The sequence below is a fragment of the Sapajus apella genome, unplaced genomic scaffold (assembly GCF_009761245.1).
Source record: "Sapajus apella isolate SASKATOON/1434 unplaced genomic scaffold, GSC_monkey_1.0 scaffold126, whole genome shotgun sequence".
Classification (NCBI taxonomy): Eukaryota; Metazoa; Chordata; class Mammalia; order Primates; family Cebidae; genus Sapajus; species Sapajus apella.
This window is the reverse complement of record NW_022437066.1, coordinates 1,023,752-1,037,397: the sequence shown is the minus strand read 5'-3', so window position 1 is coordinate 1,037,397 and position 13,646 is coordinate 1,023,752. Positions and strand designations below refer to the sequence as shown.

Here is a 13,646-nt window from a genome sequence, read left to right as displayed (position 1 = left end):
GTGCTGAGGAGCCTCTGCCGCCACCTTGCTGAACACAGGGCAGGCCCTGGCCTGTGCGGGGTGCCCAGCTCCCCTAGCCCCGTCTCAGTGTCTCACTCCCCCAGCTGCGTGTGGGCCCGCAGACAGGAAGGACGGGACATACGTGGCCTCCACGCGTTTATTCAGCCCCTTCCCTCTGCTGCCAGCCACCTCCTGAGCAAAGCCCCCACGCTAGGCTGGCCACCGTGGCTGAAATTCAGGGACCCAGAAAGTGCAGACAGGGCAGGGTGGGGGCCAGCCTGCTCCTCACTCCACAAGGAGCCTTGAGACCTCTCCCGCAGTCGCCCTGTGCTCAGAGGCGGAGTCTGGGCCTCCCACGCAGGGCTGGCTGCCGCTCACGCCTGGCTGCCTTTACCCACTCGCCAATGACGGTGGCTTCCAGCTTTCGCGCCTCGACCACGGACGCAGGGTCTTCCGGGTGGGAGGCTCTGGGGAGCAGGCACGGAGGGCGCCCGTCAGCCCCAGCCCTCAGCGAGCCTGCCCCGCCTGACCCACGACCACCGGCTGGGCCACCTCCCTCTGCACCTGAGGTCGAGATGATGCGCTCCCCCCTGGATGGTGACGGCGATGACCGACGTGCTCAGGTTCCTCCGAATCTGTGGTCAGCGGAAAGAACTCCATCAGGTGAGGAATGAGGCGATGCCGCCACCGGGGCCACGGAGAGAGGAGACATGAGGGGGTGGGGTCAGGAGTCGGTGCCATCAAGCAACCAGGGAAGAGAACCAGCCAGAGGCAGAGGCGGGAAGGTATCAGCCGGGGGCAAAGCCGGGAGAGGGGCCCACGCCTGTGATCCCAGCACCCTGGAAGGCCGAGAGGCGAGCACCGCTTGAGCCGGAGCTCGAGGCCAGCCTGGGCAACAGGGTGAGACGGTGTCTTTACAAAAAAGTGTATTTTTTAAATTAGCCGGGCATGGTGGGGCAAGGCTGTAGTCCCAGTGGTTGGGAGGCTTGAGCCTGGGTGGCCGAGGCTGCAGTGAGCCCTGATCTGGCCACTGTACTCCAGCCTGGGGACAGAGTGAGACCCCGTCTCAAACACAACCTAACAACCTAACGGGGTCAGGACTCACCCCGCCCCCTGCCCAGGGGTCCAGGTTCCCATTGGAGAAGATGATGTTGCTGGCGGCTCTGAGATCTGCAAAGGGCAGAGAAGGTGGTGACGTGGGCCCCCTCAGGAGCTGTGGGCCGTGGGCAGGGGTGCAGAGTGTGGGGCAGAGAGCAGGACGCCCCCCGCCCCAGCCTTACCACCCCCCCAGAAGCTGGTCTGCAGCCAGTCAGGCCGGGGCCACACGCCCCAGGTGTCCAGGCAGTACTGCTGGCGGAGCTCCTCCGTGAAGGGCAGGTCAGGGAACATATCTGTCACGTTGTTGCTGGCAAAGGTCAGGTTGATCTCGGTGCAGGCCTGCGGGCACCCCACCTGAGTCAGGCCAGCCCACACCCACCCTCGCCCCAGATGGTCAGGCCACCCACACCCCCACACCTGGCAGTCCCACGCCCTGGCGTCTGTCACCTGGCAGTCCCAGGCCCTGGCGTCCGTCACATGGCAGTCCCAGGCCCTGGCGGTCCCAGGCCCTGGCGTCCGTCACATGGCAGTCCCAGGCCCTGGCGGTCCCAGGCCCTGGAGTCACCTGGCAGTCCCAGGCCCTGGTGGTCCCAGGCCCTGGCGTCACCTGGCAGTCCCAGGCCCTGGCATGCATCACCTGGTAGTCCCAGGCCCTGGCGTCAGGGCCGGTGCCGCAGCCGGTGGGGTCGGCACAGCTGTGGTAGAGACGGTAGATGTCGTAGCAGTGCTCCGAGCCCGAGGCGTTGTAAACCAGCCCTGGGGAGGAGAGGTGCTGGGCCCGGTGGCCACACACAGACACGCCATGCGCTCTGGCCACCAACCTGTCCCCCTGGGAAGGGTCCTGCAGGGGTCTGGGGCTCTGGGGTCTGTGGGTCCCACTGAGGAAGGCCCTCCAGGCTCCCTCCTTGGAGGCTGGTGGGGTCTGTGCTGCCGGCCCTGGGCCTGGCTGTAGAGGACCCGTCTACTGGCCGGCATTGCCCTCTGTGCCTGGGATCCCAGAGACTCCTTAGCAGCAACCACTAAGCTGGTCCTGGCTACGGCCAGTGCTAGGAGGGTCCTCAGAGACAGGCACCGCCTCCCCCAGGGCTGCTGGGAAGGTCAGCTGCCCACCCCACCTTGGCCCTGGGGCAGGAGGCGGAGCCCCCACTGGGCTGCAGATCCTCGCCCCACCCGGCACCCACACTTGCCCATCTGGGGCGGGGGAAGGGCACCTGCTAGCGCGCGTAGCCCGGCGATCCTCTGGGCCTCACTCAGCAGCCGGTCACAGCCCACCTGGGGTACGGGGCAACAATACTCAGCAGGGTTCCCTCCGCCAGCTCCGCCTCCCTGGCTCTCAGGACGAGGGTCAGACCGCAGGCCACCAGCCTCGGGACGCTCCAGCGACCCGGGAGGCGCCTCACCTTGACAGGGTTGGCGGGGAGGGGACCCAGGAAGTCGGTGGGGTAGGGGTAGTCCATCATGGCCAGCACGGTGAAGGCGTTGCGGGCAAACACGAAGAGCTGGGTCAGGTCCTTCTCGTCCAACAGCGGCTGGCAGGTGCCGAACTCCCAGCTGACTTTGTCGTAGGCTGCAGGGAAGGGGGCAGAGGCTCGAGGCTTGGGTGCAGCTGGCCCTGGGGCGGGTCAGGCAGTGCGGGTGGAGAGCGGCCTCACCTCCCTGCAGGAACAAGTCCTTGATCTGCCGGAACGCTTCCCGCACCGCCTGGGTGCATTTGGGACCCTGGTCCTCAAAGTCCTGGGGGAAAGAGAGCGAGCTCGCTGCAGCCGCTGTCCCAGGGGCCTGGAGGACCCCAAGCCTCACTCACCGCCGTGACGTCCCGGAAGAACTGGGTGGAGTCGCCGAGCCCTGCCACGGCTAGGAGGGGCGCACTGGCTGCCAGCGCCCCAGCCACCAGGTGGGGGTACTTCATCCTCAGGTAGGCACTCAGCATCCCCCCATAACTGCGCGAGGGGCACAGGGTTAGGACTGCTGCCCCCAACACCCACTTCCTCTCTCCCTCCTCAGGGGCCCACGGGCACCACATGGAGGACCTGACACTTCCAAAGACCCTCAGATTCCCACCCTGGGGCTGGGGCGGGTGTGGCCCTCACTGGGAAAGGCCATGGTGTGGCCAGCACATTGCAGCTGAGCCGGTGGCTGGGAGGACAGAGTGGGAGGGCTTCCTGGAGGAGGCAACACTAAGCCTGGAGCCGCCGTCTGAGGCCGTAGGAAAAGGCGGCGGTGGGAGTCAGAGTCAGTCAGAGGCCGGGCCAGCGCGCAGCCACCGCTGCAGACAGGGTGGGGAGAGGGGCGCTGGGCTGGGGGTGCTGGGTCGGGGCAGGGGAGGGTGGGGGTGCGGAGGCCGGGGAAGGCGCCCACCTCCCACCGAAGGCGATGGCGGGGACGTCCTGGGCCCCGAGGTCGCGCCGTAGCGCGCGGAGCAACTCTGCGAAGTCGGCCAGGGCCTGCTCCACCGTCAGCAGCTCCGTGTGTCCGCGCTGCGTGGACCGCTCGCCGAACGGCAGCGACTTCCCGTAGTAGCGCTGGGGGGGGACGCGCTGCTGAGCCCGGCCCCGCGACCCCCCGGGACAGACCACCCGCGACCCCCCTGCGACCCCCCCGGGACAGACCCCCTCGCGACCCCCCAGTGACCCCCGGGACAAACCCCCCACGCGACCCCGCCCGCGACCCCGCCGGGCACCCACGTGCTCCGCGAAGACCAGTAGAGCCCCCTGCTCGGCCGCCAGCTCCGCGATGAACCCCGAGTTGTTGGCGAAGGCCCACACGTCGGCCTCGTTCCCGGTGTAGAAGAAGATGGGCCCCTCGCCCCGGATCCAGAACCTGTCTGTGGGGAGGGTGGGTGAGGCCGGGGGGCTGGGGGGCCGGGGCCGGGGCGATGGGGCGGGGTCCTGGGGTCTGGGGCCGGGGAGGGGGGCCGGGGGGGACCTGAGGGGGGGACCTGGGGGCGTCCGGGGAGGGACCTGGGGGCGGAGGCCTGGGGGGGACCTCGGGGGGCACCTGGTGGGGGCCTCGGGGCTGGGGCCGGGGCGATGGGGCGGGGACCCGGGGGCCGGGGCCGAGGTCTCACCCGACACCAGGAAGCGCTGGGCGAAGGTCTTGTTGCCGAAGCGCTCGAAGTTGAAGTGGTCCAGACGCTGCTGGAAGTAGCGCTCCTGGAAGCCGGGGTCCGGGGCCCTGCGGGCTGGGGCCACGCGGGCCTCCGAGGCGGGGCCGGGGCCGGGGCCGGGGCCTGAGACGGGGCCGGGGGCGCCGCCGCACTCACCCCCCGCCCGGAGGCCGCGCAGCCCGAGCGCCAGCAGCAGGACCGCGGCCCAGGGAGCGGAGCCCATGTCGCCTTCCGCGGGCGCCCGTCACGTGGCGGGGTCACGGGGCCGCGCTCCTCCCTCCAGGCCCCACGTGCTCCCGGCGCCCGCGGTCCCCATGGAGACGGGCGCCGCGCTGAGGTCCCTCCCGGGCACTGCGCGAGGAAGCCGGGAGCCCCTGGGGGTCTGGGTCCCTGGGCTACCTCGCTGGCTCGTCCTCCCACCGCGGCCCCACCCGGAGCTGCATCGGGGCGCGTCCCTGTTGAGCCCCGCCAGGCCTCCCCAGCCCGCGCCCCTGGCCGGTGTCCCACTCGAAGGCAGGGCCAGGAAAGGGGGGACCGTTCTGCTGCACCTGAGGGCCTTGGGGAGATGGGGTTCCTGGGGGTCCCAAACAGTGATGGCGCCTGAAGAAAGGGACCCAGGGTTTGTCCAAGCGATAGCAGGGGCTGCGCAGGTGTGGGGGGTGGAGCTTGGGATTGGGCAGGGGCGTGGGGTGCTCCCAGAGGGTCTGGGCAGGGCCAGAATGTGGCCATGTAGCTCCTAAGATTCGGGAATTGCTACCTGTTCTTCCGACTGGCACCAACACAGCCCTGCAGGGACAAGAGGGGACCGGAGGCCTCTGCTGGGAGCTGGGGCCCCCTCACTGAGGAGCACCCAGCGGACCGAGGAAGTCACCTTTCCCGTGTCCAGTCCAGGGCGTGGGTGAGGGGCCACACAGGTGGGTGGTAGACCAGCCACGTGGAGTCCTGCTGGGAATGGACATGAGCTGCTAGCCAGGCCCAGAACAGGTGCAGGGGCAGCTCTGGCTCAGCCCCAGACGGAAGGGGAGTGATCCTGTCTCTCTCCCAAGACTGCCCTCCCGCCAGCATGACCCTGCCGTGCCCATCCTGGGCTAAGTGGGGAAGACCAGCCACTTCCACAGCCCATCACACCATGGCCCCCGGTGCCTCACACAGAGGCACCCCCACGGTGGGTGACTGGCAGCTGGGGCCCTCAGCATGGTGGCATTGACCGTCACGTCACACCACAACAGGAGGCCATCCAGGACCACACGGCATCCCCACCACCGTCCTCACATCCAGCCCTGTCCCACGCCCACACAGCACCTGGGGCTGCCGCCGGGGCCCCCACAGGACGGGGTGAGGACAAGCAGCAGCCCTCCTTGAATGTGGGGGCACCCTGGGTAGCCAGAACTCCACCGGCACCCAGCACGCAGGATCACAGCCCTGGAGATGCCAGCAAGGCCGAGAGCAGGCAGGCGGCTCCCCAAACACACCAGGGCCTGGAGATGCCCCCCAATGTGACCACACGCAGGCGCGCAGGCTTGGCTTGGCCCACAGAGGAGCCAGAGCCCTGGGAGGGGCGCAGGGGCAGGGCTTTCAAGGAAGCCATGTCCCCTCTTGTCCACAGCCCAGGCCTTGATGTCACTCTGGGCAGCAGCCAGGACCTCCCAAGCTGGGGAGGGTGGGCACGGGGCCAGCCAGCACAGCTCTGCAGGGGGTGAAGATGGCCACAGCCCCCTGCCCACGTCCCTGGACACCCCACACCCCACCGCACACAGAGGCCAGGCAGGCACCCTAGGGAAGGTGGGCCTCCAGGGATGCAGCTGGCAGATGGGCCAGGCACACAGGTGGGAAGACGCCTGGCATGGCCACCTGACATGTTGAGGGGCACAGCTCCTGTGGGGCACCCCCCCCCAGGTCTGCATTGCCAGCACCCTTGTCAGCCTGTGCAGGGCACAGGTCACTGGGGGCAAGTGGGCTGAAGCCAGTCATTCCTGTGCAGATACAGGGCTCTTGGAGAGCCTCTCTGCCCACCCTGGAGTGGGACAGATGGGCAGGTCGGCTGCAGAGCCACCAGCTGAGGGGGTGAGAGGTCCCTGGGCAGAGGAATCCCAGGAGCCCAGCCAGCGAGGGCGAAGCTGCTGAGCCCAAACCCTCCCCAAGGCCACCTGCCTCCACCAGACCATCCAGGCAGCTCCTCCACACACTGATTCCTGCTGGGACCACCCATCCCACCCTCCACGGCTCAGACTGGGGGCCATGCCTGGCCACGCCTGCCATCTGTGCTGCCCCTCAGACCAAAAGGCTGCAGGTGGGCGGCTGGCAGGCGGCTTTGGTGCGTGTGGCCAGGACCTGCTGTGTCTGCACTGAGGGTGGTGCTGGTCTTCGCTGAATTATACTTAATATGAAATTTACCACTTGACCACTTTGATGTGTGAAACTCAGTGGCATCAAGTACATTCACAACACTGCGCTGAAATCACAATTTCCCAAACTACCTCGTCACCCGACAGAAACTGTAGCCATTAAACAATGACCCCCAGCCCCTGGACCCACCACCTGATCATTTGTCTCTGTGGCTCTGCCCAGTCCAGCTATATCAGCGGAATCCTACAGGATTTTATCCCATTTCTTTTTCTTGGTGATGGTCCTGCTGCCACCCAGCCTGGAGTGCAGTGGCACAGTCTGCAATCTCTGCCTTCCAGGGTCAAACGATTTTCCTGCCCCAGCCTCCGGAGTAGCTGGGATTATAGGCACCCACCAACACACCCAGCTCATTTTTGTTTCTTTGGGTTTTCTTTCCCCCGAGACAGAGTCTTGCTCCGTCGCCCAGGCTAGAATGCAGTGGCGTGATCTCGGCTCACAGTAACCTCCACCTCCCGGGCTGAAGCAATTCTCCTGCCTCAGTGTCCCGGGTAGCTGGGATTACAGGCATGCACCACCATGCCCGGATATTTTTTGTATTTTTAGTAGAGAAGGGCTTTCACCATGTTGGCCAGGTTGGTCTCAAACTCCTGACCTTAGGTGATCTGCCCGCCTTGGTGTCCCAAAGTGCCGGGATTTCAGGCGTGAGCCACCGCGCCCGAACCTTTAGCCACGGTGAATACTGATACAATGAACTTGGGTGTGGAGGCAACCGTCTGAGTCTCTGCTTTCAACTCCTTTATATTTCCAGAAACAAATTTTCGGGATCATATCTAATTTGACACCAGATTTATTTTGCGGATCCACCGTAGTTTCTGGCAGCGTCTTTGCCAGTTTACCTCCCTGCCAACGGTGCGTAGGAGCTCCGGCTTCTCCACGTCCTCACCGACACGCACCACGTTCCGCTCTTTTGGGAGCAGCCGTCCTAATGGGAGAGGCGGTCTCCCCGGTGGTTTCGATTTGCCTCTCCCTAACCATCAGTGATGTTGAAGCTTTTTCCTGTGTTGACCGGCCATTTGTGTGTCTTCTCCGGAGAAATGCCTACCAGATCCTTCGCCCACTTTTTAATTAGGATGCTTTTGAGTTTCATTGTTTTTAAAAACCATCTGGATCTTAACCCTTTGTGATCGGCAAATCTTTTCTCCCGTTCTGTGCGTTGCTTTTTTATTCTGTTGATACTGCCCTTTGATCTGCAAACGTTATTTCGGTGACATCCACTTCATCCGTCTCTTTTGTTGCCTGTACTTTTGGTCTATGTTTTTTTTTTTTTTTCCTAAGAGTTTTATAGTTTTTTTGTTGTTGTTTTGGGGGTTCTTTTGAGACAGCCTCACTCTGTCGCCCAGGCTGTAGTGCAGTGGTGTCATCTGGGCTCACTGCAACCTCTGCCTCCTGGGTTCAAGTGATTCTCCTGCCTCAGCCTCCTGAGTAGCTGGGATTACAGGTGTCTGCCAGCACACATAGCTAATTTTTGTATTTATTTATTTATTTATTTATTTATTTTTAAAGATGGGGTTTCACCATGATGGCCAGGCTGGTATTGAACTCTTGACCTCAGGTGAGCCACCCACCTTGGCCTCCCAAAGTGCTAGGATTACTGGCATGAGCCACCGCACCCAGCTAATTTTTGTATTTTTAATAGAGACGGGGTTTCACCATCTTGACCAGGCTGGTCTCAAACTCCTGACCTCAAGTTATCTGCCCACCTCAGCCTCCCAAAGTGCTGGGATTACAGGTGTGAGCCACCATGCCCAGCCAGTTTTAAGACAGATATATATATATATATATATTTTTTTTTTTTTTGAGACAGTCTCACACTGTCACCCAGGCTGGAGTGCAGTGGCACAATCTTGGCTCACTGCAATCTCTGCCTCCTGAGTTTAAGCAATTCTCCTGCCTCGCCCTCCCGAGTAGCTGGGACTACAGGCGTGCGCCACCACACCCAGCTAATTTATTTGTATTTTTCAGTAGAGACGGGGTTTCACCATGTTGGCCAGGATGGTCTTGATCTCCTGACGTTGTGATTCACCTGCCTCCGCCTCCCAAAGTGCTGGGATTACAGTTGTGAGCCACTGTGCCCGGCCAACTTTTTTTAATTAAAAACTACATGGAACACTTCACGGATTTGCGTGTCCTTCTTGCGCAGGGCTGTGCTAATCTCTGTATTGTTCTAATTTTAGTATACGTGCTGCCAAAGCGAGCACGGTTTTGGCTCTTACATCTCGGTCACTGATCCATTTTGAGTTGATTTTGGCGGATGACGTGACGTAGTGGTCCAGCCTCACCGTCTGCATGTGAATATCCAGTTTTCCCAGCACCATTTGTTGAAGAGACTGGTTTTTTGTTTTGTTTTTTCCTGAGACAGGCTCTTGCTCTAGAATGCCGTGGTGCAGCCTCTGCCTCCCAGGCTCCAACATCAAACCATCCTCCTGCCTCACCCTCCCGAGTAGCTGGGACTACAGGCGTGCACCACTTTGCCTGTTTTTTTTTTTTTTTTTTTTTTGAGACAGAGTTTCACTCTTTTTGCCCAGGCTGGAGTGCAATGGTGTGATCTCAACTCACTGCAAGCTCCCCCACCCGGGTTCAAAGATTCTCCTGCCTCAGCCTCCCGAGTAGCTGGGATTACAGTCATGTACCACCATGCCCAGCTAACTTTGTAATTTTTTAGTAGAGATGGGGTTGCTCCATATTGGTTAGGCTGGTCTCAAACTTCCAACCTCAGGCAATCCGCCCACCTTGGCCTCCCAAAGTGCTGGGATCCCAGGCACCTGCCACCATGCCCGGCTAATTTTTGTTTTTGTTTTTTTTTTTTTTTTTTTGAGATGGAGTTTCGCTCTTGTTACCCAGGCTGGAGTGCAATGGCGCGATCTCGGCTCACCGCAACCTCCGCCTCCTGGGTTCAGGCAATTCTCCTGCCTCAGCCTCCTTAGTAGCTGGGATTACAGGCACGCGCCACCATGCCCAGCTAATTTTTTGTATTTTTTTTAGTAGAGACGGGGTTTCACCATGTTGACCAGTATGGTCTCGATCTCTTGACCTTGTGATCCACCCGCCTCGGCCTCCCAAAGTGCTGGGATTACAAGCGTGAGCCACCGCGCCCGGCCTAATTTTTGTATTTTTAGTAGAAACAAGGATTCATCATGTTGGCCAGGCTGGTCTTGAACTCCTGACCTCGGGTGATCCATCCACTTCGGCCTCCCAACGTGCTGGGTTTACAGGCGTAAGCCACGGTGCCCAGCCCAACTTTGCTCTTTCGAGATTGCTCTGGATCGCTTAAGGAAGCATTAACATCTTAACAATGCTGACTTCCTTCTCACAAACAAGGGTTCCTTTGCACTTATTTAGGTTTTCTTTAATTTCTTTCAGTTTTGTAGTTTTCAGTGTGTATTTCACCTCCTTGGTTAAGTTTATTCCTTGGCATTTTACTCTCTTAGATGCTGTTGTACATAAAGCTGTTTTCTTCACTCCTTTTGGACTGTTGGCTGCGGGCGCACAGACACATTGATTCGTTGTGACACTATGCCTGCAACGCTGCTGAGTTTGTCTACTAACTCTAGTGGCTTTCTTGTGTTTTCTTTGGGATTTTCTGTATGTAGGATCATGTCATCTGTGGCCAAAGAGAGTTCTACTTTCTTTTCTATTTGAATGCACTTCTTGTTCTCATCTAATTGCCCTGGGTAGGACTTTCAGTACGATATTGAATGGTGAAGCAGGCATCTTGTTTTTGCTTTTTCGATACAGAATCTGGCTCTGTCGCCCAGGCTGGAGTGCAGTGGCTCAATCTTGGCTCACTGCAACTTCAGCCCCCTGGATTCAAGCTGTATTCCTGCCTCAGCATCCCGAGTGGCTAGGATTACAGGCATGTGCCACCACGTCAGGTGATTTTTGTATTTTAGTAGAGAATAGTTTCACCATATTGGCCAGGCTGGTCTCAAACTTCTGACCTCGGGTGATCTGTCCACCTCGGCTTTCGAAAACGCTGGGATTTCAGGCGTGAGCTGCCGCGCCGGACCACCTTCTGCTAGCTTTGGATTTTCTTTGCTCTTCTAGTTTGTCAATATTTAAATCTAGGTCACTGATTTGAGATCTTCTTCCTTCTCTTTTAACATAGGTATTTGTTTCATCCTGGCCAAACCTTTGGAGTGACCCCAAAAAGGAGTGGCAGAGGCGTTCCCACAGCGGAGTGCCCCAAACCATCCTGAGACAGGGCAGGTCGGCACTGAACAGCAGGGTGACCCGCCCCACCATTTACTAGGGGAACTTACGGAGGGCTGCAGCGTCCCGCAGCCGGCAGCAGAACGAAGACGGGTTCTTCACAGCACACCCACAGCGTGGGTCAGGATATGGCCTTTATAGAGGGTTTAGGAAATTTGCTCAGAGCCGGGGCTGGTTTCTTTCAGAGTTTCCAACAACAAACTAAACACGTTTCTTCGTGCCCCAGGGAAAAAACACCAGCTGGCCAGGTCACAGAGAGGTTGAGGCACCCTGCGCTTCTGTCGGGACAAGAGAAAAAGCAAGTAGAACTGGGGACCCTACTGTGTTTTTTGGTGTTAGATGGGTAATGCGCTGCCTTCATAAGAAGGTCTGAAGGAGGCTCATCTCACAGGAGTGTGAAACCAAATAATCACACTTACGACTACAAAAGAATCGGTGTTCACAGTTACTTTTCATCTGAGCATAACCTTTGCTCCATCCCATACATTCTGGTAGTTTCTGTTCTCATTTTCATTTGTCTCTAAGTATTTCCTACCTCCCCTTGTTCTTCTTTGATCCATTGGCTAAGAATGTTTATTTATTTATTTTTAAGACTGAGTTTCGCTCTTGTCCAGGCTGGAGTGCCATGGTGCAATCTTGGCTCACTGCAACCTCCACCTCCTGGGTTCAAGCAATTCTCCTGCTCAGCCTCCCGAGTAGCTGGGATTACAGATGTCCACCACCACACCCAGCTAATTTTGCATTTTTAGTAGAGACGGGGTTTCTCCTTGTTGGCCAGGCTAGTGACAAACTCCCGACCTCAGGTGATCCCCTCGCCTCGGCCTCCCGAAGTGCTGGGATTACGGGAGTGAGCCACCACGCCTGGCCTAAGAGTGTGTTGTGTCATTGCCACATCTTTGCAAATGTTCTAGCTCTTCCTGTTACTCATTTCCAATGTCATTCCATTGTGGCTGAAAACATACTTTGATGAATGGGCAGACTCACTCACACCTATAATCCCGGTGCCATGGGAGGCTCATTGGAGGAAAGGAGTTCAGGACTCACCTGGGCCACATACTGGGATCCCATCTCCACAAAAATCTTAAAAATTAGCCAGCCGTGGTGGTGTGCACCTGTAGTCCTAGCTACTTGGGAGGCTGAGGTGAGAGGATCACTTGAGCGCAGGAAAGAGTTCAAGGCTACAGTGAGCTATGGATCATGCCACTGCACTGCAGCCCGGGAGGCGGACACACACGCACACGCGTGCACACACACACGTGTATATACATATCATAGTACACCATATCGTGCGGACACTGGAGTCAGCACCACCCTGGTGTTCTCAGGGGCGTCGGGGATTTGGCTGTTCTTCCTGATCCAAACCTTCACTGACAGGACATTTTCCTGCTTCTCCGGCAGCCTCCTGACCCATTCCCAGTCTCCACTGCCCCTGCCCTCCTCCCTGACCCCAGTCTTCTCAGCCAGGTGGCGCCCAGGACTAGGCTGGCCCCTTCCTCCAACCTTTGTGGACGACACAAACCATCCATACCTAGGGACTCCTAAACCCTGTCTCCTCTGGCAGACTCTGATCCTGGCACACCCTGCCCACCACGGTCTCCATGGTACCTCCCAGGCATCTCACGCTGGGCAGATCCAAAACGGAGCTCCATGGTGGCCCCTCCACCGGGGACCTGCCCTCCCTCTTCCAGCCCATTCCTTTGGACTCCTCCCCGCACTCAGCTTTTCCCACGGCCAGGCAGCTCTTCCGGCCTCCTGCCCTCCACTGCGTCTCCACCTGTAGCCAGAGCAGTTTCAGGGTAAACATCTCTCTCAGACACGCAGGCCACGCCAAAATCTTCCTGTGTACATCAGCTGAAAACTCCAGGGCTGCCTCCAGGACCTGCAGGACCACGGCTGGACTGAGCCAGCCCCCGCTCCGCTCCCAGCCCTGGGAATTTCACCTTCCGCAGTATGCCAAGGTCCCCCTTGCCTCAGGCAGTTTCACTCAGGCTCAAGTCGGCCTCTCCCCACCCTGCCCGGTGCCAGCAGCTTCTCAGCCCTCAGATCTTGCCCTCAGTGCCACAGGCTCCCCTGGGCCCTCAGATCCAGCCACTGCTCTTCCCCAGCGCCCTGCTCTTTTCCACATAGGACGTACACCGTGTGCCACCTGCCTCTGCCCGTCTGCGGCTGGCTTCTGACCAGCCTCTCCTACCAGTCTGTTTTATTCATCTCTGCAGAGTCAGAACTAAAACGGGAACTGGCTACGGTTTGTGTTCAAGGAGAATGAAGTAAAGAATATGCCTGTTTCTTCCCAGCCAAGGATATAGGTCGTGCCCACAGAGACAGACACAAAAGGGTCTCAGACAGGCATGCTCGGAGGCTCGGCTGAATTTCAGTGACTCTCCAACTGAGAGTCTATAACGCCCCTCAGCCAAAGACCACTGCAAACACGCCGAGTTAAACAAGTTGTGTCTTTTACTCTATGCAGCGTGTACAAACACACCGGGCTGGGACGCTGAGGTGTCTCGGCAACGGGGTGATGGAGGAAACTCACAGGATTTCACCTGTAGCTGGGTGATTTGGGGGATGATCTAAGGCAGGAGGATTTGGTTCGAGATTAGACGCACGCTGGAAGCCAAGAGGTCGAGGCTGCAGTGAGCCATGATTGCCTCTGCACTCCAGCCTGGGAGAGAGCGAGACCTTGCCTCAAAAACATAAAAATAAAAGATTAGACGCTGTGAGAAGGCAGAGGGCAATTCTCAGCTATGTTCGCTGCCAAGTGTCAGGGTGAGCTGTGTGTTCCCTGCTTCGAGTCAAGAAAAGGTCTTGGTTCGTCTCCCTTCCTCGT

The 13,646-nt window shown here is 59.2% G+C and overlaps 1 protein-coding gene and 2 non-coding genes across 4 annotated transcripts; all 3 read right to left on the bottom strand.

The window, feature by feature from the left end:
- Positions 1 to 141: 141 nt before the first annotated feature.
- DPP7 (dipeptidyl peptidase 7) lies at positions 142 to 4,948 on the bottom strand. 2 transcript variants are annotated; one of them, XM_032261796.1, is made up of 12 exons: positions 4,166 to 4,455; positions 3,783 to 3,922; positions 3,457 to 3,620; positions 2,903 to 3,038; positions 2,751 to 2,832; positions 2,499 to 2,665; positions 2,310 to 2,370; positions 1,736 to 1,854; positions 1,281 to 1,437; positions 1,106 to 1,170; positions 565 to 635; positions 142 to 467 (listed from the first exon to the last, which is right to left on the bottom strand). In XM_032261796.1, exons 1-12 carry the CDS (start codon positions 4,425 to 4,427, stop codon positions 332 to 334), a joined length of 1,560 nt encoding a protein of 519 aa, XP_032117687.1. In that variant the 5' UTR covers positions 4,428 to 4,455; the 3' UTR covers positions 142 to 331. The 2 variants fall into 2 exon arrangements, with proteins under 2 accessions (XP_032117687.1, XP_032117686.1); XM_032261795.1 differs by lacking the exon at positions 2,751 to 2,832 and having other exon boundaries at positions 3,783 to 3,918; positions 4,166 to 4,948.
- Positions 4,949 to 8,705: 3,757 nt separating this feature from the next.
- Positions 8,706 to 8,808, bottom strand: LOC116539243. The gene has a single exon (XR_004263960.1). It is a non-coding gene; the product is annotated as a U6 spliceosomal RNA (small nuclear RNA).
- Positions 8,809 to 11,152: 2,344 nt separating this feature from the next.
- On the bottom strand, positions 11,153 to 11,252 carry LOC116539240. Its single transcript, XR_004263957.1, has one exon. It is a non-coding gene; the product is annotated as a small nucleolar RNA U13 (small nucleolar RNA).
- Between the last annotated feature and the right edge of the window lie 2,394 nt (positions 11,253 to 13,646).

What these genes read in the sequence shown, in the direction of transcription:
- DPP7 (XM_032261795.1), bottom strand. Translation starts at nt 4,933, where the DNA reads ATGGCCACATTCTGGCCCTGCCCAGACCCTCTGGGAGCACCCCACGCC. An exon ending in TCCCCGCCAACCCTGTCAAG is followed by an intron (nt 2,371 to 2,498) that starts GTGAGGCGCCTC and finishes CCCGTACCCCAG; the next exon opens with GTGGGCTGTGACCGGCTGCT. An exon ending in CCAGGGCCTGGGACTACCAG is followed by an intron (nt 1,438 to 1,735) that starts GTGATGCATGCC and finishes GGGTGCCCGCAG; the next exon opens with GCCTGCACCGAGATCAACCT.